This window comes from Diplotaxodon limnothrissa, linkage group LG16, assembly GCF_057381915.1.
Source record: "Diplotaxodon limnothrissa isolate DT_005_m linkage group LG16, D_limnothrissa_male_GT1.1, whole genome shotgun sequence".
NCBI classification, from domain to species: domain Eukaryota; kingdom Metazoa; phylum Chordata; class Actinopteri; order Cichliformes; family Cichlidae; genus Diplotaxodon; species Diplotaxodon limnothrissa.
This window is the reverse complement of record NC_140611.1, coordinates 17,305,615-17,330,470: the sequence shown is the minus strand read 5'-3', so window position 1 is coordinate 17,330,470 and position 24,856 is coordinate 17,305,615. Positions and strand designations below refer to the sequence as shown.

At 42.3% G+C, this 24,856-nt stretch overlaps 2 protein-coding genes across 3 annotated transcripts; both read right to left on the bottom strand.

The window, feature by feature from the left end:
• Positions 1 to 501: 501 nt before the first annotated feature.
• Positions 502 to 2,454, bottom strand: LOC146615960 (mid1-interacting protein 1-B-like). Its single transcript, XM_085374094.1, has 2 exons — positions 2,337 to 2,454; positions 502 to 2,110 (listed from the first exon to the last, which is right to left on the bottom strand). Exon 2 carries the CDS (start codon positions 1,762 to 1,764, stop codon positions 1,270 to 1,272), a length of 495 nt encoding a protein of 164 aa, XP_085230220.1. The 5' UTR covers positions 1,765 to 2,110; positions 2,337 to 2,454; the 3' UTR covers positions 502 to 1,269.
• Positions 2,455 to 9,085: 6,631 nt separating this feature from the next.
• tspan7 (tetraspanin 7) lies at positions 9,086 to 24,628 on the bottom strand. 2 transcript variants are annotated; one of them, XM_085375253.1, is made up of 8 exons: positions 24,496 to 24,628; positions 14,452 to 14,640; positions 14,010 to 14,084; positions 13,811 to 13,906; positions 12,511 to 12,666; positions 12,184 to 12,267; positions 12,006 to 12,091; positions 9,086 to 11,906 (listed from the first exon to the last, which is right to left on the bottom strand). In XM_085375253.1, exons 1-7 carry the CDS (start codon positions 24,559 to 24,561, stop codon positions 12,023 to 12,025), a joined length of 735 nt encoding a protein of 244 aa, XP_085231379.1. In that variant the 5' UTR covers positions 24,562 to 24,628; the 3' UTR covers positions 9,086 to 11,906; positions 12,006 to 12,022. The 2 variants fall into 2 exon arrangements, with proteins under 2 accessions (XP_085231379.1, XP_085231380.1); XM_085375254.1 differs by lacking the exon at positions 24,496 to 24,628 and adding an exon at positions 18,001 to 18,140.
• Positions 24,629 to 24,856: the final 228 nt, after the last annotated feature.

Sequence of the window (24,856 nt, the reverse complement as noted above, 5' to 3'; positions counted from 1 at the left end):
TATCAGAATCTGACATTGTTTCAATGTCAGCAGTATTAGAAAATATAACGTTGAATCAACGTCAGGTTTCAACATTGATTCAACATCAAAACCTGACGTTGTTTCAACATTAAAAAAGGGTGCAAGAGTGACGTTAGGTCAACGTCACACTTCAACGTTGGTTCAATGACACAGCCTGATATTGACTCAACATTGTTTCAATGTTTCCTTGCTATCTGGGCACAACAATCACACAATCAGCAAGTGCCTGGCGATAGTGGGAAGGAAAAACTCCCTTTTAACAGGAAGAAACTGAGAGCAGAACCAGGCTCAAGGCAGGGTGACCATCTGCCACAAAGGTTGGGAGTGAGGGGAGGGAGACAAAACAAAATAATACGCTATAATAATCTCCCACTTTTTATCTAAAATGTAAAACTGCAGTGATTTTACAAAAAGAAAAAACAAAACACAACAAGTGCAATAAGTTTCTATAAAAGTTTATTTTAAAGACAAATATTACCAAGTACAAAAATGGGGCATAAGGTGCATACAAAAGCATCGGCTTAAACTGACAGATGGACATAACAGGGTAAAATTACAATAACTAATGTATCTCATGGAAAACCTCATTATTCTCCATCCAGAAGAATTATCCATCGTTTCCAGTTCATTGACCATTTAGGACATGAGGCGATCATGGGCAGCTACAATAAGCATCTGCCTCCTTCCAAAGAACTTTACATGAGACACATTAGACTAAAACAACAGTCAATACATACAGTTCATCTGAACACACTAACATCATCAGTGTCGCAGATAGGACGCTAAGTCTTTTGTCAGTATCCCTGTCAGTGAGGTGGTTCAGAAGAACAGTCTAAGATCCAACAGACCACTTCTTCTCCAACTTTGAAATAACATCTGGCTCTTAAACATACAGAGTGAGGTAATAAATTACACATTAAATAAAAGGCTTAAATACGTTTCATCTGTGGATCACTTGAACTGAAAGCATTCTGCGTGTGACACTTTGGAGTGCAAAAATATAGTCAAGTGTGATGAGCACGCAAATGCTTTCTCCAAGATCAACACATCTACAGTCAAGACCACAAAGTAGACCAACACCATTTAGGCCTGTAGATAAAAATAGCTGCTTTCTTTTCTACCATTCAAATGTTTGTCCATGAATTTCATCAGTAGTAACAGCAGCAGCAGCATGAAGGCCTATTCAAAGAAGACACTTTTGTCATTCAGTTAACGAAAAGAGTCTGTGCGTCAGAGTTTATGTGGGCTCTACTGGCCCCAACCTCCGATGCCAAGCTCCTTCTTGTAGCGCTTGGTGAGAGAGTTAGCCTGGTCAGTGAGCTTGGACAGCACCATTTGCAGCCCGGTGAGATGGTACTGGAACTGGCTCTGCAGATTCTCGTCTTCAATCTCGTCTTCCTCCTCGGATGAGGCTGAAGAGAGGGAGGACATCGACATCGAGGAGTGAGAGCGAGTGACTTTCATGCTCTCTTTGCGCGTCTCGTCGGAGGTGCCGTGCCTGACTCCCCACTCGATCTCCCCGCGGATAGATTTAAGCAGCTGGTAGTAGCTGTACATGTCCCCCTCGTCCTCCTCTGATTTCAGAGAGCTCATCTGGCTGTCCTCATCCAGCGGGACATCCCGCAGCAGGCTGGGTAACAGGATGGTCTGGTCCATGTTCTTTACGGCCCCGATGAAGCTGTTCATGGCGTTGAAGAGGGAGTTTTTCTGAGTTGTGGTTTCTTGCAGCTGCATCATCATCATCTTGGCGGTAGTTGTTTTTTTCCTCCAAACGTGAAAGCAATGATCCGAATGTCTTGTCTCGCTTTCCTCTCTTCTGTGTGTGCCCAGCTGTAATACCGCGCTGATCGGCTTTACGCAGAGGCTGCTTTTCTGTTAATGCTCCAGCGAAGATTGGCTGCCCTCAAGCAATCATGCGACTTGCTCTGGTAGTCGTGCTCGGTTCTTGAGCTTTATCGCTCAGTTGCTTGCTCTTCTCGATCGTTCTGAAACGCGTCGAAAGCGCTGGGATATATACACACAGGTAGTTTCAAGGCGGTGCCACAACTTGTTTGTCGAGTTCTACCAAGAGTAATCGGACCCAAATGACCTGAAATGGCACAGAGCAGAGAACAGAGGTTTGGCGCTTTCTCTAGAAAAGGCGTGGCTTTATGTTGACAGGTAGACTAGAACACATTCCACAGTAAACCTCAAACACCGATGCAAAGCTCGAGAAAAAGCTCAAAATCGAGTTCAGACGTCAATTAAAGCCCAATACACGCGATGTTTCACGGTGCGTATTTACGCGTAACAATTTCATCCCAAACTTCACTTACTGTGCAACGTGCCGTCCTGTAAACCTACAGTGTACCGCTGTCTTCCGGTAAAAAAAGTCGCTGAGATTACATCACCACATCCCACATTCTGTTCCGATGAAGCACACAGCTGAGGCACGTAGGGTGAGGCTGTAGCGTGCGGACCGGTATTATGAATATTCATTATCCAAGCCATCAGCCCATCACTTTGGTTTCCAGGCAAACCAATCATGACCCGGAGGCGGGACAAGTCCGAGTTTGACCAATGAGGAGACGGTAGTCGTGCAAAGAGCACAGAAGCAACACGTGGAAGAAGTCCTTTCAACGATGTATATTTATAGTGTAGTTATTGGAATCCTTGAGAGCTCGACCACGTAGTGCCTGTTTTCTGTATGTGAAAGACACTCCGGTAGAACTGGTACTAATGTAGAGTTACTGGGTTCATGATCTGGAGTAAAAAAGCACAGGCAGCAAGTCTACAGCAGTGACATCAGCAAATTATAAGCAGCAGTATAATAGAAGTATTCAGTGGTTCTTTATCTGTATTAAACGTTAGTATAAGTGTTTACTGTTGCAGGTGGAGGGGGTGTAGCCTGTGTTAAATACTTTATAAAGCTGGGTGTTTCAACGTTGGGGTGTGTCAAGTGCAAACAGTCATTACACAATTAATGCTTTAAGAAAGAGGGGGCAGTAATGTCCTGCAACATCTATCACTCAATTATCTTTGAATTTTAATTCCTTTTTCTCTTTGTGGATCAGGTTTTATTTGGTTTAATAGCACAGGGAAGTTGCCTGGTGTCCTCTTATGCTAATCATATACAGTATGCTTACAGTCTATAATACTGTCAACTTGTTTTTTCATAAAGCAATTTCTTTTTTTGGTGTATTTTGTGTACAAAATACCCATAATAGGCAGAAATACCATGGATACTGTGCATCTATGGCAACAAAAATGCAATTAAAGTAACAAAAAATGTGATTAGAGTACAGGTTTACTCGTTACTGAGTACCAGTCTCACACTAACAGAAATATAACAGGCCTGCTGAACTCCTCTCGGGGTAATTTAGTCCATAAACCAGGTGCAGCGCTGTCAAGGTTTGTGAGATTACGCTTAAAATCTGAACTGTTGCACCAGCCGGTTTCCAGCAGTGGTGGTGGGTAGCTGATTTTCGTCTGCCCTTCAGCTGCTGGTAAACAGGGGAACTCCCACACAGCCCCTGCATCAGAAATAGCCCAGCATTAGTACTTGATACACTAGGTGCACCCGGTGGGAGTCTGAAATCTGAGCTTTGGTAAACACTTCTGGCCAAGGTGAAACTGTACACACATGTTTTCCACATACCACCGTCAGCAAAAATAAAATTCCACCATGTTGACAGGCATTAAATCAAAATGTGTTAAATCAAAACAGGGATAAGCTCATATGAATGATGTTAGGATGTGTCGGAAGTTAAAGCACGGATAAAGGGGTGGCCTGAATCATGCTGTGTGTCTTGGAGATGATGTATGCGGGCACAGTTTGTTCTAGATTCTTTGTAAATGCATCAGCATTCAAGAAGTCTCACTCAGCAAGAATTGTGAGAATGTGAAGACAAAAACCTGTTTGCTGGGTTTCTGTCTCTCTGTGTTTCGTAATCTACCTACAGCTTCTCTTTGTTATGTCCCTTGTCATATCGTTTCCACCGCACACCCAGTGGTGGAGGAAGTATTGCTAATACCAATGAAACATACTTAAAGTATAAGAATCAAACTACTCACTATGTAAGCAGAAAGGTTGTGTGTCATTATTCTATTGCTCTATAACATATTATTGATTCATACTTATTCATATTAAGCAAAAACCAATTTGTACTTTTTTAAATTATAATGCAAAGGTTAGCATGACAAAATATATTTCCCTGTGAAATGCAGTATGAGCAAAAAGTAACATATAAGCATTAATGTAATGCTGCTTTTGTTTATTTTTGACTTTCACTGTACTCTGTGTTTTATCATCTGTTTCAGTGCCCTAAACATATAAATAAATACAGCAATATGCAAAAGTATCAAGCCAGCCTTCATTTCTTTATATTTTGCTAGGAAAATGAGAACTAGGCGCAGAGATTTATTGAACCGTGCAAACATGTATGGAAATACAGTACACAAGGCCAAAAGAGAGTCTGTGCAGCTCTGACAAGCTTGAAAATCAATAGTTTGACCACCTTTATTCTTCAACACAGTAGTCTTCAGGTAGAGATCTCTGACATTCTTTAACAATCCTTTTGTTCTGTTCTCTGTTAAAATGATCCACACTGCTTCAGTAATGTTGAGGCCTGTGTTCCGGGGAGGCCAATCCATGGCTGACAGTGTTCCTTTGTGTGTTTTTCTATTCATCTATGCCCTTTACTGCATTCTCAGTGTGTTTGGGATCATTGTCATTCTTATCATTGTTTATCTGTTGTGTTTTAAGCCTGACATTTCTTCTTTTTCCTTTCAGTTTTCCAGTTTCCTCGAAAATCTTTTAAGGACACTCTGCACAGCATGCCGAGATGTGTAAAACTGTGTTTTTCATAGTCAACTAAAAACATGGGGGCAAATGATTTCTTTTTACAACATGCGACTAGTAACAAAGTGCCATTTCTTTGCTAAGTTGCCTCAACACTGGTTCATTCCTTGAGTTAGGTGCAATTTTTGTGCTTGAATGATTCATAGGTCAGTGTTAAATGGCTTAACAAACCCTGGAGAAGCCTGGAGAACTATCACTATCACAAATTAAAAGAAAGTCGAGCACCTTGGAAGGAAACTATAAAGAAAGGAGGGCGTCTCAAGATTTTTGCACAGTACTGTGCTGTAGAGTGAAGGCAAAATATTGAAGAAGTAAAAATGTGAATGCTTAAACAAAGGACCTTTTCTGGATAAAAGCAAATGTGCTTGGAGCCTTGTCCCTGTCCCACATCCCTCCCGCTCCAAAACTGCAAAGCCTCATGAAAACAAATGAACTAATCTTAGTGCTGCTTTGAAGATTAGCTGATCCCAGATCTAGTTAAGAAAAAAAAAAGAAACAGGTCAGCAGAGCAAATGTGCACCACTGCAGAGGAGAGATGTGAAACTGGAGCTGGCTTTGCTTTCTCAACAGACCTGTCAGTCATGGACCCCACCTCACTGAATTCCTCTATTCTACCGTGAAAGGCCTTTCCACTTGTCAGAGGACGTACCGCGCCTGAATGCAACAACCAAACCCGGATCAGTTCGGGAGAGTTTCTCGATTGTGTGTCATGTCAGGAGCTGAGCATCCACCGATTACGGCGGGTGTCATCATCATCCCCGAGGCTTCAAAGAGTAAGGGAGAGAGAGGAGATAGAGGAGGAGGGGGAGGTGGTTGGGAGAGAGGGTTAGAGTGGTGTGCTGAGCTATAGGAACAGGCAGCTTGAGTGGGAACTCTAGTACTTGTCATCACAACTGCATGTTGCTGAAAAGTGTGAGGCAGGGGTGTCTGAGTTAAGCGGGGAAGCTTGAGGCGAAGCAGCAACAGCAATTAGAACAACAACAGCTGCGAGAACAACAGCGACAACAGCTCCCATCACAAACAGACAGGTGGAATGGGGCAGGCCTCCTATTTTACTTTATAAGACAGTAAATAAGGCGTCACCGTGGGGTGCAGACGGTAGGGTGTGGGTGTGGGTGTGTGTCGAAGCAGTCAAAGTAATTCCTGTTGTGGATTTAATACGATTTTTAATCAGCCATTTAAAAAAACCCAACTTGTCTTTCATACTGAACCTCGTGCGCCGCTTAAGGCTGGCAGCCATCACTGAGACAAATCAGGAGCAGCGTCCAATGTAGCACATTAGCATTTACGACAATAAATGGGAACCTTCTAATGACATAATGTTTTCAGGTAAGAAGGACTTCAGATACTTGGGATACCACGACAGGGGTTTGAAAACTTTACAACAATACTGCAGTGAGTGATTTCCCTGTTTTTGTACAGTTGTTGGATTTCATGTAATATTGTAACTTATTTGTAAATTTTAAGCACATTTGGACTATTTAGTTACCCCAAAAGAATTACGTTAACACGCATTTCAAAGCTGTGGACTTTTGTGTTTTTAAAAGGCCTAAAAATAATGAAGCTGTTTGAGCGTCAGGAGGAGAATTTCGGGATTGCTGAATGTATCAACACCTTGCCACAGTGACCTTGGTTAAGATTGGTTTTTGGTTTTCTTTTCAGATTTCTGCATCTTTGAATTATTGAATAAAACATCTTACTGATGACTGTTTGTTGTGCAATGAACTCTCTAAAGTCTGCAGAGTAAACTGAACAGTGCAGTCATAAAACCCATGAAAACAATGACGTATGTCCCCGGCACAGGACAATGCGACTGCTAAAGCTCATTGGAGGAAAGCCGTCCTCAGTTTTAAATATGTCACTGTGCTTTTCCGACTTTGGTAGCGTCCCGATGCTTTTGAGAAAAGTCTCTGCCAAACTACAATAACTAGGTCAAGTCAAGCTGCTTAAAAGAAGGCTTAAAGTGAGGTAGATGCAACTTCATAGGGAAAGAGTCTTGTGCACACCATCGCATTTAGGGGAAAAATAGGATGCGGCATGGTTATACTAAGCTAAAATGAACACAGTCGTAGCAGTTAACTTTTTTTTCCATGATCGTTATTGCTCTAAACTGTTTAAGAGGGACATTGATTCAACTGTACGGTCATTTTGAGGCTTCAGGTATTGAACTTTATTGCAATACTCTGACCTAATTAACACAGCCCAACAAACGGGTTTTAAAGGATATTAAAAGAGACTTGAGGCTTTCCCACAGAGTCTGGTTATAATTTGCAGTCTGGGGGTGAGGGGGGGGGGGGGGGGGGGGCGTGGGTGGAGAGGGGCCCCCCAACAACTCCTGACCTCAGTAGTTTTCTCTGACCGCCCTGCTGATCCACCGCGCACTCAGAGCGGTCACATTTCCGTCCGCTGGCTCATTTCAGAAGGCAAAGACTCTAAATTCTCCTTATGTTCTGTGTTTTCTTTTTTCTTTTCTTTCTGTCTTTCTTTTTTTTTTTTTAAAGTGGACTGACGATAAGCAGACTTATCTCCTCATAATTAGACCCGCTGCACTGCGCACACACCGACGCGCTCTGGAGCGGCGCTTTGTGTGTCTGCCGTGCGTGTGAGTAATAGCGCTTCCCCAGTGAATGCCTCCCTCTAGCCTATAACCCATTATGTGCAGTCGGGAGGCGGAGGCGAGGGCGAGGCAGGGCGCGGGAGGCAACGGCACGCACGCTCCATTAGCGGACCCACTGCCGCGCCGCTCTGCCGGTAATTTGCGTAACGAGATTGGAGCGAGCCCAGTCGGTCGGCGCGGTCTCCCTGCGAGTACCAGCCTCTCTTCCCCTATCGTCGCACCGCTTTTTCCGGCCTTGTTTCCGACGCAGCCCGCAGCAGCAGCAGCTGCAGCAGGGGAGGAAAACAGACACACAGAGACCGGGGAATGTGTGTGCGGCGCTTTGACAAATGCGGTTTCCCCTCCGTGTTTTCTCCCCCCTCCCTCCGCACGCTCTCTCTCTCTCTCTCTCTCTCGGTGAAATCTCTCCACAGTTCCGTTTTGAGCTGATAACCAGGCGCCATCATGTGGACGAGCACGGCGTGATAAGATAAAAGAAACGGCCACCTGCGCCGTTAGCGAGTGTGCAGCGATGCGGGAAGAGGGAGCTTTTGAAAGGACTGGAAGAACATAAGTGAAATTATTTATAGGATGAGATCACGTTTAATGGAAATTTACATTTTTGTTCATTTATTTTATTTTCATTTTACTTTTTAGGGGGTATTATTATAACACCATATAGGTGCTTGTCGTCTATTTAGCCTACGTTTAACATGTTGTTACTTTTAATCCGATCTTTTCTCTACTTCTCGTTTAAACCGAGGCCCTATACACTGGTCAAATTACGAGCCATCTAGTGAATCAAATACGGATTAGATATAATTTCCCAATTTTAAGTGAATATTTTTAGTGAACCGAGTGGGGATTTTTTCGTGTTAAATGGTAAATGGCCTGTATTTGCGCTTTACACATTCAGTCATCCACGCATTCACACACACATTCACACACTGGTGATGGCAATCTACATTGTTAGAAGAAGTCTTATGGAAACAACAGGAAATCATGATGCAGAAATGGCTACAATGCTGTGCAAAATTCTTAAAAGTCAAAAGCAATAAAAAATAAAATAGACTTTATTGTAGTTTTTCTTTTTTTGAAGTGGTCTTGAGGAGCAGTTCTGAAGGTATTTCAAAGTTTTTCTTTGGACATTGGCTACTTTTTCACTCATTTCCAGTGCAGTCCTTGCACCTGAGCGTTTTCAGAGGAATGTTTCTTTCCACTTAACACCGACCCATGACTCATTCAAGCTTAAAAAAGACACCCAATTCAAGGGATGAGCCGGAACAAATTGTAAATCGTATCTTTAGGCATTTTGTTACAAGCAGCATGTCACAAAACAAATAATATCTACAGCATGCAAACGGTATCTCAAAGTCTTGTCACATTAAGAAATTTGAAAAAGTCCAAAAGAAACCTTAGAGATGCACCTTACTCTTCTTCACTGAAGACTCATCAGAAACGGTGTCAACGGAAGAGTGGCTGTCAATGTATGTTGCCATTTTCCCTGCAGCATATAAATAAATGAGGGATGGTTCAAACTTTTGCACAGTACTGTAAATGAAAAAAATCCCCAGTTACGTTTCTGTTGAAGCAAAATGACCACAGTGCAAACAAAAGTGTTATTCTGTATATTTATTGATAATAAGACCACTGATGGTGACTTAGTCGATAGTAGACGGCATGGTGCAGTTCTTCTTCGGGTGTCTAGTGACCCCATGTGTAAGCAGGATGGTATTACAATTTAGTATTTACAGGAAAATATCAGTTCAGAGAAAGGTAAAGTAAGTTTAAGGGTGCTGGAAAACATACATTCACTAAATAAATATACAGTTTCAAAAGCAACAAGCTTTGAAAAGCCACAACCAAATACTGACCAAAACCGAATAACAACAGGATCCACAGAGTCTAGACGCTCGCACTCTCTCGCTTACACGCACGCTCAAAGTTACAGAGATAGTCAGCTACAGAGGAACAAAGTCTCACACGCACACGCATACCGAAAGAGAGATAAAAAACCACTTGGTGAAAGTGTAAACTGAATGCCAACCGAACTCTAATAAATACACAGCTAAACTGCGCGTTACTCTCAACGAAACATCGGCCACGATTCTTTTTTTCAGTGCGGGGTCTTCCTATAAACTATTAAACAAATACAGCACAAAGTGTGGATTCAAAACTGTGACACAACATTTATACTGATTAGCATATTAGAATGAGAAACGGTATGTCATATAAATTACATTTCCGATACATATCTACAGCTGATGATGACGATGATTAAGCATGTTGCATGGCACCACACACAATACAGTAGATGAACACGTGTCTTCTTGCTAAATCTGGCATCCTTTGCCGTAGCAGACCGCTGACGTTAGCTCAAACCAGCAGAAAACAATTGGCGACCCTAATGATTCGACATGACACTAGCAAGCTGTAAAGCGCTGCTCTGCGAGCTCTTAACCACTAGAACGAAGCAAAAAGTAAGACGGGTCTCTTTAAAGCTAAAATCTGCCAGTAATTTCTACATTTTCTACATATAATAACACGAACACGAGTACTAAAACATCACTAAAGTGTCAGTATGCGTCATATAAGTGCTTGTTTCCCCTTGCAGACAACTTTCATCCTGTTTTCCATCTGTTCTCTATATCAGCAACACTCTAAATGTGCTTGCAGAGACTGTGTAAAAGTCAGGGCCTTTTTTCTGTATTTAATTCATATTCAGGTTTACAAGTATGACCCTCAAAAAACCCCAGCTGAAGCACATGTGGCCTTTGATTGCTCCTCAAAGGAAGCTGAAGAGCAGTAACCTTAACGATTACTAATTACTAGAGGTCTAATTCAGAGCCTGAAAAAACCCGGTCACACCAGTATTGAAGCAAAATCAGTACATTTAAATGAACTTGCAGTAGTGAAAAGATGTTTAGGTGACGTTTGCATGTTTTTCTGTTTTGGTTTTTTTAAATTTTAAACTGGATAGTCCAATTTTTTTCTTTAATATTTATTTTAACCCTCATCTACCAACCAAAAAATGTAGATACAGTTATCAGACAGCTTTCAATGGTATAATCTGTGTTTTGTAGAAACTGATTGAGTTAGCATCTACACTAATCTAAGGAGCTTGGAAAGACAAGCGTCTGGACTTCTTTAAGTTTCCTTGAAGACGTTTCACCTCTCATCCGAGAAGCTTCTTCACTTTTAAGAGCAACTAGTGAAGTCCTATGGGAATGTCCCCAAGAAGGTCATGGAACCTCTATTGATCCTCTACCTAATCACACGAGCCAAGGTGTGAAAACAGGTGTGGACCAAGGTTTCAGGTGAACCCACTGTGAAACCTAGCCCCACCCTATCATGTGATTTCCTGAGGTCAAAAAGCCCAGGATGTGAGTGGGCATTAAGGCGTCTGGGAAGGGATCTCAAAACTGGATTATAGACAGTTGGTGTCGTAAACCACCACCTCTGTTCAACGCTGGTTGTTCACAGTGGACATAGATGGCTTCCTTAAATCCTCTTTCAAACCGCCTGTCTTCTCTGTCCGACATGGGAACATTGGCATCCTTGAAAGAGTGTCCTTTTCTTTTAGATGCAGAGATGCTATCTACACTAATATGCTAATTGGCAATTGGTGTGACCAGGCCTTTTAGACTGACCTCAAAGGTGTGACTCGCTGAACGGACTGCATTTCATTCCATGTAAAACTAATGACAGACTGTAAAATGTGCGCAAAGTTGACTGTTATTTTGTAGTTTGGTATTTGTATCCCACACTAAAGTTTCCAAATACCATTAAACCTGTGCCATTCATATTTAAACTACCTAAATACATTATTTTAGACAAGAAAAATATATCATGCTTTGTCTTAAGGTTAAAAATAATCTTTCCCCTTCTTTTTCGGCTTCCTCACTTTTCATATAAACCTAAAACATACTCCTCAGTGCATGTAATCAATTCACAAAGTGTCACAACCAAAGGATACACAAGGATGAGCGACAGCAAAGTCAAATGCAACAACTGAATCTACCTAGTAAAAGGATTGCTCTCAAGCTTTAGCAAAGTCATTTAGTACAAACATGTGCAGTGTTTTTTTTAAGCATGCTGCAGCCAACTGAGAAACCAAGTTTGAGCCCGCTCATCTACCCGAGACCAACACCGCTGTCCACTCAAGACAACTCTGGTCTACCTGCTTGCCGTGGGCCGTCCTGATCTGAGATACGTGCCGGTGAGCAACTTCTACATTGAGCCGCGATGGAACGTGTGGTATAGAAAGCTGTGGTGCAAGTGAGTCATGGAATGGTGCTTTACAGTAAGATACATTAAGATATTACATTAAGATCACAGGCAGAGAGACGGAGGGACGTAAATTCCAATTCGGATGTTGGGTAGAGTTTCAGGAATTTACTCTGGTCGTGTGTCAAGAGTCTTCGTCTCTAATTCTCTTCGACTCCCTCTCTGAAAGATAAAGAAGAGTTCACGTTGTAGAATAGAGAGAACAACGTTTTTCTTTAAATTTACTTGGAGAGGTGATCTTTGGTTTTTAATGGCTCCTACCTGCCACCTCACATCAGCTACACCATCTCATACTGATTGGCTGTGATGATCCTGGACAGACAGCAGGCCAGCAGCATGCCAATCAGCTGAAAGACAGAAAAATCGGCGCGTTGAGGATTTATTTATACACCAAACACCAAACGTGCACGCCGTCACCTGCAAAAACCTCAAGTCCTACCTGTGAGAACGCAATCCCAAACGTCACTCCTGCGATAATGGCCATGTTGGTCTCCATGAAAGAAGTGACCAACTCAAAGCAGCCCTGGAACACAGGGGGCAGGTTAGTCCGCAGAGTGTACGGGGACATGTTATATGAGCAAATCAGAGGCAAGAAGGGTATGTGGGAACGTATCTGAGGCAGGTGTTAGTATATGGAGAAGGCAGGGATTTGAAAAGGCACGTGAGGACGTCTGATGTAAACATAGCTACCTTCTAACCTGTGAGTTTTATCGACTGTCTGACAGCAGATAGATGAGAAGGAGGAAAGCAGAATACAAAAACTGACCTGGTGGTACACCTTGCTCGGGGCTACAGTCGCGTTGCGAAGGTCTTCGAGGTGGCAGTCAGAGGAGTTGAAGCAGCAGCTGGCAGGAATGCCATTTGAGGGATAATACACGCTCTCAATCCAACTCGTGTAGTTATAAACGCCACAGCAACGCAGCTGAAGAGAGGCGGAAACGGAGAAAGATCAGAATTATCCTTCAATAAATCCACATTAACGACGAGTCAAAAATACAGTTTCCTTTGTTCAACAATTTCCCACATCTTCTTATGTACATCAACCATTCACACCTACACCCACTTCAGTGTCACCAATTAACCTAGTAAGCATTTTTTGGACTGTGGGAGGAAGCCAGAATACCCACCCTGACACAGGAAGAACATACACACTGTAATGTTGTAAGACAATGGGTGTTAACCACCACACCACCACGCAGCGCAGTGTCATTTCGTTTTCAGCAAACGCTGCTTACAAAGGAGTGAGTTCAGCATCAGACCGACACACTTCAAACGCATGAGCCGTGTATGGCAGCTAAGCAACAGTGCCCATTGTTAATAGTCTTATGCCTGATTTAGACACTTTGTAAATCTTTCTAGAAAGATTTCTCGGTCTACAGGAAATGAATTTCTCACTGCATGACATCCACTAACTGGGGTGGCGACGGTTTGACCCTCGGTTCTTTGAAGCCAGGCAAATGTGGGTTGTGCTGTAAAGGGCTTCGAGTCATGGATCTGATTATAATGTGATGTGGCTTTTTGTACACAAACAGTGCTTAAAAAACAATTGTTTGATTGGCTTTGTTGGCAATAAGAAAAATAAAACGTCTACTGACATCTGTGAACCTTTAGCTTTAGTCGCGTGTTTTGATTTTCTGCTGCTGGATTCTTTAGCTGTTCATTCCTTCTTTATTAGCTTATGCTAAGACTATTTTTTTCATATCCTCTCTCTCTTTCTCATCCCATCTCTTGCTCCTTTCCTGCTCCAAACGCATCACATCAGCTGGCAGAGGCGTGTTCTTTCCACAGTTAAATCAATCTGATTTTGCCACAGTCCCTATGTGCGAGCCAGTGCTGTCAGCTGTCATTGCAGTGTCAAATCAATGCAAGCCTCCTCTACCCTCTTTAACTCCACTGCCTGTGGGTCTCATGAGTAGTCCTACCCTACCCCCCAGAACTCCACAATCATCCTTAACCCTTTGCTCCACTGTCATAAGCATATGTAGACTCCAACGGTGGCGGTGGGGAAAAATACCACTTTAAAGTGACGATGTCTCATTTATTTAATCTTGAGGATGAGGGCTCACCTTGTGCTGCAAGTTATCGACGGCACGGCTCGCCTCATCCTCGGCATTGTAGTGCTTCACCGCTTCGGTGTACGTTCTGCGGAAGGTTCCCTTGATCTGCGGTTTAGGGGCGATCGTAAGCACAGGCATTAACAAGAGAAAGGCTGTTTACTGAGCTACAGTCTTAAAAAAGAAAGAAAATTGGTACATGCATACTGACCTCGTGGCGAAACACAAATCCAGAGATGCCCGCCACTAACTCAGCGAGGAAGACGAGTGACAGAAACATGGCATACTGCAGAGAAGGAAGGGAAGGAGGAGGGAGATTTGCATAGTTAGTGTGAAAACCCTCTGCTTTAGATGAATATCATTTGCCTATGGTTGTACTACTACACAACACACACACACACACACACACACACACACACACACACACACACACACACACACACACACATACACACACACACACACTCCAACACATTTACTTGACTGTCATTCATTAATGGAACAAAGTGCCCTGCAGCAACCCCTCTGTGGGATAGCGGTCAACCATTATTCCCTGTATAATGTGACCTGAAGCTAATTAATCAGCATCGACACCATTCACTGCAACATAACACCCCCTCCACCCTCCCCCTCCTCCTCCAACAGCCTCTCACCAGCTTCAGCATCCATGGGCTTCCTCTGCAGGTGGCGAAGCAGCCAAACAGGCCGAAAACAATGATGACTGTCCCGGTGCCGATGAGGACGTATGGGGCGTTGGTGGAGTTGTCGGCTATCAGAGAGATGTACGGGCCCAACATCAGCTTCCCCCATACTCCCACCGCCAGCAGGATAGCTCCTGTTATCTAAAGGGTGGAGGTTGTGAGCGAGACAGATGTTAAACAGAGAAGCACGGAGAACAAGAATGAAATTTGCGGAGCAGGCCTTTATTGCTGCACCTCTGCGATATCATGGTTTACAAAAAGTTGTGTTTTAGCGCCACGGCAACAGGGAGGAGGAGGAAGGGGATCAATACAGAACAAGAAAGGAGTGCAATTAGAGTAAGGAGGAGGAGACGGGAGACCGAAGACACACATTTATCTGGAGTACAGGATGGCGATCACCTGCTTTACACACACACACACACACACACACACACACACACACACACACACACACACACACACACACACACACACACACACACACACACACACACAACAATACACAGAGGAAGAGAGAAAAGGAAAGAGGACAAATCAAAGAAGCTCTTTGATCCGAGGCGAGACGCTTCCTCCTGTTGCGCCTCTCTTAGCATTTCAAATGAAGGCTACGGATAAAAGAGCGTGTTGTACGAGGCAGCTGAAGCGGCGTGTGTCTCAGCTGGGTATGTCTTGCTGGCATCAGAAAGAGAGTGGGGTGTGGAACGGCTGCTGATGAGCTGACTCCAGCGAGGGCCAACTCATCATCCTAACCTCCTTTCTTCCAAGAGGAGGCTGTTCGCCGTCCTGCTGCCATGGCCCTCTGACTGGAGGGGGAGCAGCCTGTACAAAATGTCTCTGTGCAGCCTGAAACCTTTAAAGCTAATGAGAGAAATACACTCGGCTCTCTGCGGTTCCCTCTTAGCTATTAGTCACTGATGCAGAACAGAAATGATTAACAGCAATACGGAAACCGGGGCTGCCTGTAAATTCAGAAAAGCCTCCGCAGGTTAATGGTGGTGTTAACAACATTTACACTTTGCCCCCTTGGCAGGGTGCACACACAATGCCTCGACAAAGGTCTTTCACCGTGACTAATAGCCAGCCTGTGCTTTGACTGAGCTGCTTTGTTCTGACTTGTTTGTTTGCAGGTTTTGAGCAAACCTTAGGTGTCCTTTTGACCTGTAGCTTCAGAATATAATAATAAAATGCAGTTGCGGAGTAAAATGGCTCAACGTAATTGTTGCTCATGCAAAAATGCGCTTATGAATTTTCCTATCAGCATCATGGCACGCCCAGACAATGAGGTCAGCTACGGCCTACGGAGAGGCAAAGCACTTTAACTGAACTAGCGCTGTATCTTCAAATTCCTTGTTTGAGGCTGTAAAAATAATTTGCATGAGTGATTCATCCAATAACCCCTGGGACAGACTGCCGACCTGTCCAGGGTGTACCCCGCCTCTCGCACCGTGACAGCTGGGATAGACTCCACGCATCCACGACCCTGAATGGGATAAGTGTGAAAAAAATGGACGGCTGGATGGTTCTACCCATTATGTGTTCGATGCATCATGCAGCAGCATTGGGTCTGACAATGACTATTTCAGCACTTTACTCCGTGCATGCACATAAGTTGACTTGTGCTGTCTTTAAATCATTTGCACTGTAACAACACACAAAGCACTACAAATTGACATATTGTAACTTTAAAGTTGATCTCAGTACAAACATGAGGCAAGAACTGATGAATGATTAATTCAGTTTCTCGCTCTGTTTTGGTCTCTATCAAATAGCTGTCTTGTTATCTGCTCTACAATATTAACCACTGAGCTGCATAATTTATCTGACCCCAGTTTGATGGCGAGCATGCAGTGAAATGTAGCTCAATCACAGCTTTTTTGGCTGATACCAGTCTCACAGATTTGGAAAGAAGGTTGTTGAAAGCAGTGAGACTAAACCAAACTGTTAAAGTCACAAAACAAAAAGCTAAAAGACGCTAAAGAGCTGCAGAATCTCTGTGGCTTCATCACTACAACTCATATTATATACACTCATCCAATTATTAGTAATAGAGTAATGCTCATTATATGTATAATCAGGTGTAAGTAGGCAAGGAAAAAGACTTTTGGCAGCAGAAGCCTTCTGGTTTCCATCTGTGTGTGCTTATGGTTCTATTGACTATATTATGTAAACTAATTATGTTCGAGCAGGCTTGCAGGTAAACAGTCCATGTGGAGAGCAAAAGCAGGATGGCATTTGACAACTATGATCTTTTTTTTTTTTGAAATACCTTAAAACAGAAATCTTTTACAGTCATTTAATCTTGACTAAATAATAAAATTCAACACATTTTTAGGCAACTTTCTGTGACATATGCATGGCTGTCTGTCGCCCTTATGAACTTGAATTGAACACTCTACAAATGAGAGACTTCAGAGCAGGGATTTCAAACTCATTTTTAATTGTACAGCCCACTTTGACTTTAAGTGGACCGGACAAGTGAAACTATATTATTATTATTATTCTTTGTTTTTCTTGATTGATGAACATTTTCTTCTTTTTCTTAACAGAAATCTCTATAATAGACAGTGAAAAACAGTCATTTAACTGTTTATCTATTACTTCGCTGCTTTGGTGCCTTATGAATGGCTGTGGAGGAGGTCTTTATCAGAGGAACAAGCGGTAAAACTTGTCATTTTTGTAAAGTACAAAAATTTATGTTCGACATCATATTTTCAGTCATCCAGTGGACCAGATTGGAGTCTTTGCGTGGCCGATTCTGGGCCCTGGGCCGTATGTTTGACGCGCCTGCTTTAGACCATCAGCAAAAAATGATCGATTCGCCTACCTCTGTAATGCGATAATAATCGACGCAATTACATTTTGTTGAGAGACTGTTTTCGGACACTTTATAGATGGACGCTTCAAATTAAATAATTGACAAAGAAATGCACTTCATCACTTCACTGATGCAAAAATCATTTTAAAAATCCAATAGTGCCATAAAGCAGCTGTGGACAGTGATTTGCAACATTACCCCCTGAAAGCCAATACAGTGGAGAGAACATTTCTGGTTCATAAAATCTATTTTTTTCCCCTCCGCACTCTCAATTTAAATCTATACTGGAAAACCAGAGGACACTGAAAGCATTCAGATAACACAATGTGATATAAAGAAAGATATATGGGCTTCGAAATGTGGAAAGGAGAAAAAAAGCAGCATTTTTAAGAGGCTCCACAGATGCAAAAGTTTAAACACTATGACTAAATGGGACAGGCCTGCTATTATACTGTCATAATAGCAGACCTAATAAAAGAAGGTACAAAGTGTTGGCTAAACTGATGCAACTTAACATATGTAAGCAAGCTGTTTTTTTCAGTTCCCTGCTCAGCTGAACTGAAGGACTGCGGGCTGATGATTAGATTCTTTAGTAATGACAGCTACTCTTTCTATTAACAGTGAATCTAATAGCCAGAGCAGACTGTCATTCCGGAGAACAGTCCTCTTGATGACGATCTACTCACTGTTTATGGCCATCAGCGACAAAATGTCTCTCCTCAAAAGAGCCGCTGCCGCTGCATACCAATAAATGATCATCTTGTCACTGCTAAAGTGCTAATTTTAAAGTCAACTGGGAAATCAAGTCAGAGAAGCATGGGGCAAAATCGTCTCGACTTCACTTCTGCTGCTGAATTTCAAACACCTCTGCCTCCTCCTCCTTCTCCACCCCCCTCCACCCACCCACCCTCGGGTGTTTTGTTTGAAATTCAATGCCCGACTGGCCACCCTGGTTCCAGCACAGAGTTTAAAACAGGTCACCCTCCTCTCTCTTCCCTCCTCCTCCTCCCTTCATCGGCCTCATAAAGAAACAGAAGGTGCAATGACAAAATATATGACTCCACCACCTGCTCTGCGTTCCCCAGCCCAGTATGTGCACACCCATGTATGTGTGTTCTTCCCAATTATGACATTATTTGCCACGAGAAACCCATAGAAACACTTCTTCTGCACTAAATGCGGTGCCAGCGCTCTCTCCGAGCTCTGCCCTAAGGGGCTGAGGACACCCAGTGAGCCGCGAGACTCTTCTGCACTTTCGGCGCACGAAGCATGAAACCTGAAGCTGTTGATGTAAGGGAGTGCTAAAAGACCATCCAATCCAGACTAAATATAAAAGTTCACACGCGTGACACCGGTGCATGTCTACAATGTAGGAAGACACAGCACAACTCTTCTATTCAAGAGTTTTTCGACTACAGATCCTAACTCGAAGGGCTGATCTCAGCTTTAACGACGTTCTACAAAGTTAGGGTTAATTCAGTTAGGATTTATTCAGGTTTTGCTCAAAGGAAAGTATTGAAGCTTTTGGGTTTTCTTTTTTAGCTTTCTAGGGTGAATGTTCAGGGTGAGTGCAGAGGGGAGCTTTTAGATCATTTCCCCCTGGCTATATCTGGCTGCTACCAAAAAGACAGACGGGAATAAGTCTGTAATGCGCAATTATGGCTAAAAAAGATCAGTCACACAGTACTGTGTTCAGTGCTGCCTTATGTTTGTACTGTTCCCTGCATGATCATATTTGAAGACTGGGCTGATAATCAAAAGGTAAACAGAGGAAAATCCAAAGCACTGCAAATCAAACAGAGATAGCATTTCACTCCTCACTTCACGGATTAATCGCAAACAAATTTATCTCAAAATTTGGTTTTAGCGATTCCTTGAGTGATCTGCCGTTTCAAATCCTCGGGAAAAGTAGTATAAGGAGTGTTAAATACAACTGAGCAGAATCAATTTTTTTTGTATTATTTTCGAATCGGAAAAAGAATTTGCAGCTTAACACCCTAGTAAAAAAAGAGCTGGCAGAAATATTGATTGTGCACTACAAATTTAAGGCTTTTGTAGCGCTGTGTTGGTTTGCATAATTTGTATTTGCGCTTTCATTATTAAGCGTGTAAAATATTCAAACAACTCTAACAAGCTTGAATTTGGTATGACAACCTTTATGCTTCAACACAGCCTGACCCCTCTTAGATATGTTTTCTTGTTATTTCTTGTTGAGGCCCGGGCTCTGGGGAGGCCCATCCATGACAAGATCTCTAACAACACTGGCGAAAAAGCCACCCCAAACCACGACAGAGCCTCCGCTGAGTTTTACAGATGGCTGTAGACACTCATTGTTTTGTACATATTGTCCATGATCTTAACCAAAAATTTCACATTTTTATTTATTGTTCTATAAGATGTGTTGCCACTGATTTTTAGTCTAGTTCCTGACAGCCTTTTAGGCATTTTTCATGGATTCATTAATAAATAAATGGTAATAAATCAAGTGCTTTAACAAAGTGAGTTAGGTGCCTTTTATTATAGTTGAATGACTCATTGGCAGTGTTGGGACTAACGCGTTATTAAGTAACGCGTTACAGTAACTACGTTATTATTGTGGTAATGAGCACGGTAACTAGTTATTATGCCAAAACCAGGAACGCGTTACTCGTTACTGGGATTTAGATGGGCTCGTTATTCGTTACTTCGTGTGGTGGCTATCACGGAGCTTCCACAGATTCAATAACATTAGCAAGTGGTGGAGGCCAGCAGGTGGATGAGGGAAAGGGGAGGCAAGAGGAGAGACCCGAAGCGACTGCCGGTCCGAGTGTCAGGTGAACTGAACTTCAGGTAAGAAGTTATGACCTGCAGTCCATCTGGGTCAGACATAAACCAAGTTTATTTTCGTTGTGCTGACTTTTTCCTACTGGGTACTAGCTAGCATGAGGGAGTTTCTATACAGCTGGGTGGGTGCTATGATGTTACTGATGTTGAACTTTGTTTTGTTCATAAGGTTAAATATTAGAGTTGCCAACCGTCCCCTAAAAACGGAATCATCTCATATTCAGAGAAAATATTACGCGTTTCATATTGAGGTGAAAAGGAACGCGATTTGTCCCGGACTTCAGCTACAATGAAAAAGATACAAAGGTGGAGTTATTCTGTGTCTTTGCTGCACAGCTGCCTCTTCTCCTCTCATCCTCTCACCCTCCCTCTCCTGTTTCTACTTCAATCATTAAACTGATCAATGATCAGCTGATCGACTTTTCTCTCTTGTTTGTTTATCGCCCACAGAAAGGCGAAACCAGCTGATGTCGCGGTAAACAACAGCAGCACGTTTAAGCTTGATCAGCTGATGTTAGAATTTAATTAATATTAATTTCTAGTATCAGCTGATGTTTGCTGGAGCCACAGCTGTAAACCTGCTGGTCATGATGTCGGTTTGAATATGTGATGAGAGGGAAACATGAAGATGAAACCAGGAGATGTCCTTACTGAATCATCAGAGCTGTGATGGAGAAACAGGTTTACCTTTTAGGTGACATGAATGAGTTGAAGGGAAGTTATGAACTGTTTCTGAGAGACAAATAACACCAGGATCCTTTTCTAAGCAGCTGACAGCTGGTAACTGTGCAGGGGCGGGTCTAGCAAAGTCTTACCAGGGGGCCATGTAGGGCGTTAACAGGGAAAGGGGGGCACAAAGAAATACTTTCTTATTCTCATTTAAAATGTCTCACTTTTAAAAAATAATTATCTGAGTCTTACAACAAACGATTGATAGATTGATACATTGATACATATATACCATGAAAACAGTGTACATCACTGTCACAACAGTGTTTGTTTTCATTCAAAGGCTTTATGATTTTTCCTATGTCCTGGGCCGATTTTTTGTCCCAGTCCAGCCCTGTATGCAGCTCATCTGCAGTCTGGTGTTGCCTACATCTTCCTATTCAGAAGGCAGAATTTCCGAGTTCTGAGTACAATTGAAAGCACCACGACTGCAGTTTTTGTGTTGGATGTAAAAAGCGCACATGACGCTGTGACGTAGGCTAGAATCATAGCGGCGGTCAACAACGGTCCAGGCGTGGGATTTCTCTCGTGGAAATGTGCACATTATCTTTTCCTTTCTATTGGTAGGTGGCACAGTGCACTTGTGGCAAGTAAGCAAGCTAGAAGACTGGCAAAGTTATGGAAGAAACACATTAACAAGAGAATTCTGAGTAAAACCAAAGTTACTTTCCCTAGTAACTAGTTACTCTGAAAGTAACGAGTAACTTGAAGTAACTGAGTTACTTTTGAGAGAAGTAACTAGTAATGTAACTAAGTTACTAATTTAAAGTAACTTACCCAACACTGCTCATTGGTAATTATTTTGTGGCTTAACAAACAAAAATATTCCTCTGAAAATGGTCAGGTGCATGGGCTGGCAGCCAGTGTCCAATGACAAACTCTGAAAGACCTTCAGGAAGTCATTTTTAAAAAAATGACAAGAAGGTCTGGCTGCTCAGAAAGAAAAAGAAGAAAGATATAAGAGACGGCTCAAGACTTTTGCACAGCACTGTATCATACAACACAACAGCACAAACCCAAAGGACAACCCTAAAATTACAACTCTTCTGCATAGCCAGCAACTGAAATTGGAAAAATAAAAAAACCCTAAAACAATTATGTAGTCTATATATTATTGACTGATGTATATTGAAACACATTTGAATGATATTTCAATATAAATTAAATATCTTGTTCTGTCTTCTTCGGTGGGAGGATTTAATGAATTTCCCTCTTTATGTTATATTAAACTGAATATTTTGAGTTTATGGACTGTTGGGCAGACAAAAAATACTCTTTTTCTAAGTGTTTGCTACATAAAACAATAATTTGCTTATTGCATCACCGCTTTCAGCAAAGTGCTGGATATTTACATCCTTTCACAACCACAACAAAACAGGGAGTCAACAAAACTAATAAGCAGTATCTGCATTAACGTCACATTTAAAGCTAACAGGTATTTTACTGCTAACAGGAACGCTGTATCTCAATATGACACTGCCACTGTGTATTTACAATCCACTATTTCAGATAGAAATACTATCCTGTTGACTACACCGCACTTATATTTGTTATGCAGCTCTACAGATTATGATTTAAAAGCTGACAAAGCGCATATAAAACACACACACAACAGTTTTTATGTGGTTAGTTAAACCACACAAATCTACATTTAAATGAGTGGAACTAGTTCTGCTGCTTCAAACAGCAACACTGAAATACAGCAATAATTATGAAGTAGCGGTAAAACAATGTGAGGCTGACAGAGCTTACAGACCTTTTACTTTTCTAAGCTCATTTTTGCTCTGCAGTTGAGTATTTCACAGCGCTACATAATGCCAAAATATGTCATCACAAGCAAGACTCCTACATTGTAAAAAATAGGGATAAGGACAAGAATCGATACAGCATAGTACAGAGACACAAAATAAATAAATAAATTAAAACACTATGAAGAAGAAGACTCGTCTCATCTGACAGGAGGCAATCTTTCTGCAGGCAGTCGCAGTCTGACTCAGACTGACTGCATTTAATCTCAAATTGCTGTCTAATTTATAAATGCAGACAGGTTGCCAACATGCTACCATCAGTCTGAATGACTCTTTATCAATTAGTGCAGTTTCGACACAACTTGGTGCCCCTGGTTACATTCCTGTAGAACAGAAAGGTTGGTGAGCACAAATATAATAGTTAAATGTGGGTTTATGTCTATGCAGACAGCAAAGGATGTGTGATTTTTGATCATTTATCACCGATAAACGCTGTATTATCAGAAACAGATTGCATGTAATTGCTAACTTGAGCCCCTGATGCTGTCTTACAACATTTATTCCAGGTTTTAGTCAGAGTGTTGACAATATCATTTTGAAGACAAAAAGAAGTGAGATAACGTTATCTTATTGGATAAAACAGATCCTGAGTGTTTAACTTTGAGGACCTTATTTGCGATCGTAAAATCGCAATATTTAATATCATAAACCCTAAATCAACCCTTAGTTATTCTCTAACGGACTTATACTACTTGGGATTTCCATGATGCACTGAGTGTTTGTCTTTCTCTCACCGAGTGTTTATGCACCACTCTGCAATTAATTATGAGATATTATTAATCTCTGGCTATCTTCCACAGCACGTCCTCTGTCTTGTCTCCCTACCCTCACCCCCAACTGGTCGTGGCAGATGGCTGCTCCACTCTGAGGCTGGTTATGGTGGAGGGGTTCTTCTTGTTAAAAGGGAGTTTTTCCTTCCCACTGTTGCCAAATCTCTTGCTCACAGAGGGGCGTCTGATTGTTGGGGATTTCGCTGTATTACTGTAGGGCCTTTACCTTTACATAAATAAAATGAACATCACAAAATGTAAAAAATAATTTTTTAAAAATCGCAATATGGTAGAGTGAAGTGTTGCGACGATAATATAGCGGGATGTCTGGTGAGCGCCACCTTTAGTAATAAGTAATTAGTACACAATGACTCGTTTTAAATTTGATGCCTTCACGCATTAATATGAATCAGCTAATCGCATATTTTTGGTAGTTTATTCATAATTTGTAGTCCTTTATGTAACGTTTGAGTCTGGAGCGCAACAGAGTAGCATCATGTGCACTTGTTTCTGACGATGAAGTAAAAATAAATTCCACCACTGAGGCTACACCGACGGTGCGAGGGCCCTTTAAGAATCTATACCAGCGACCCCGAAATCTATAGTATGTGGCCGGGGAAAATGGGCTCTAACCAGGGCCTCATTGCACAGACCAGGCCCTTAACGCCGGAGTTAAACCATCGCAGTGATGTTAACATCATCCACCTCGCTAACTGATACCAACCATGATGCTATATGTGATATAAGCTACGCACTGACGCCCAGCAGCCAAAACGGGCTGTGTGTAACCTTAACCCCCGTTACATAGCCCGCTAGCAGATAACAAATGTCCCACAGACGCCGAAATAGGCGGCTTTATTTCACCTGTGTGGATTATTATCAAAATTGAGCGTTTATTCAAACGACGGAATGGATCCGTCGATGATGCTGGCACTGTCCACTCCTTCATCGCGCACAACAAAAACAGAGCAGCGGCGGATTGAGATGGACTGACATCTTCCTCCGCAGGGTATTTCTTTTGTGTTTAAGAGGATAGAAAAAGGCTACCTACCCAAAATACGAACGAGTACACGATGAGGAGAGTTTTAAGGCAGGTGATGACCGGTTTGGTCTCCATTGTGGATCTACGCTGGACCCGCTGTGGTAAAAATTAACGGGAGCAGAAAAAAACAGAAACGTCTCCTGCGAGCTGTCGCGTTGCGCCCCTGCTCTGATGCAGCCGCACGGCGTCACTAGACCTGCTCACAGCTCTCAAATCATGATCACTGCTCTTTTTTCATTTAGCATCAAACAGCAGCATCGATTACTGCATGACGCCAACAGTTTTTAATAATGCTGAATTTCCTCAGTGGCGGAAGAAAAATATAGATCCTCGGGGGTGACTCCAGTAAAAGCTTCTTAAAGTGAGTGAA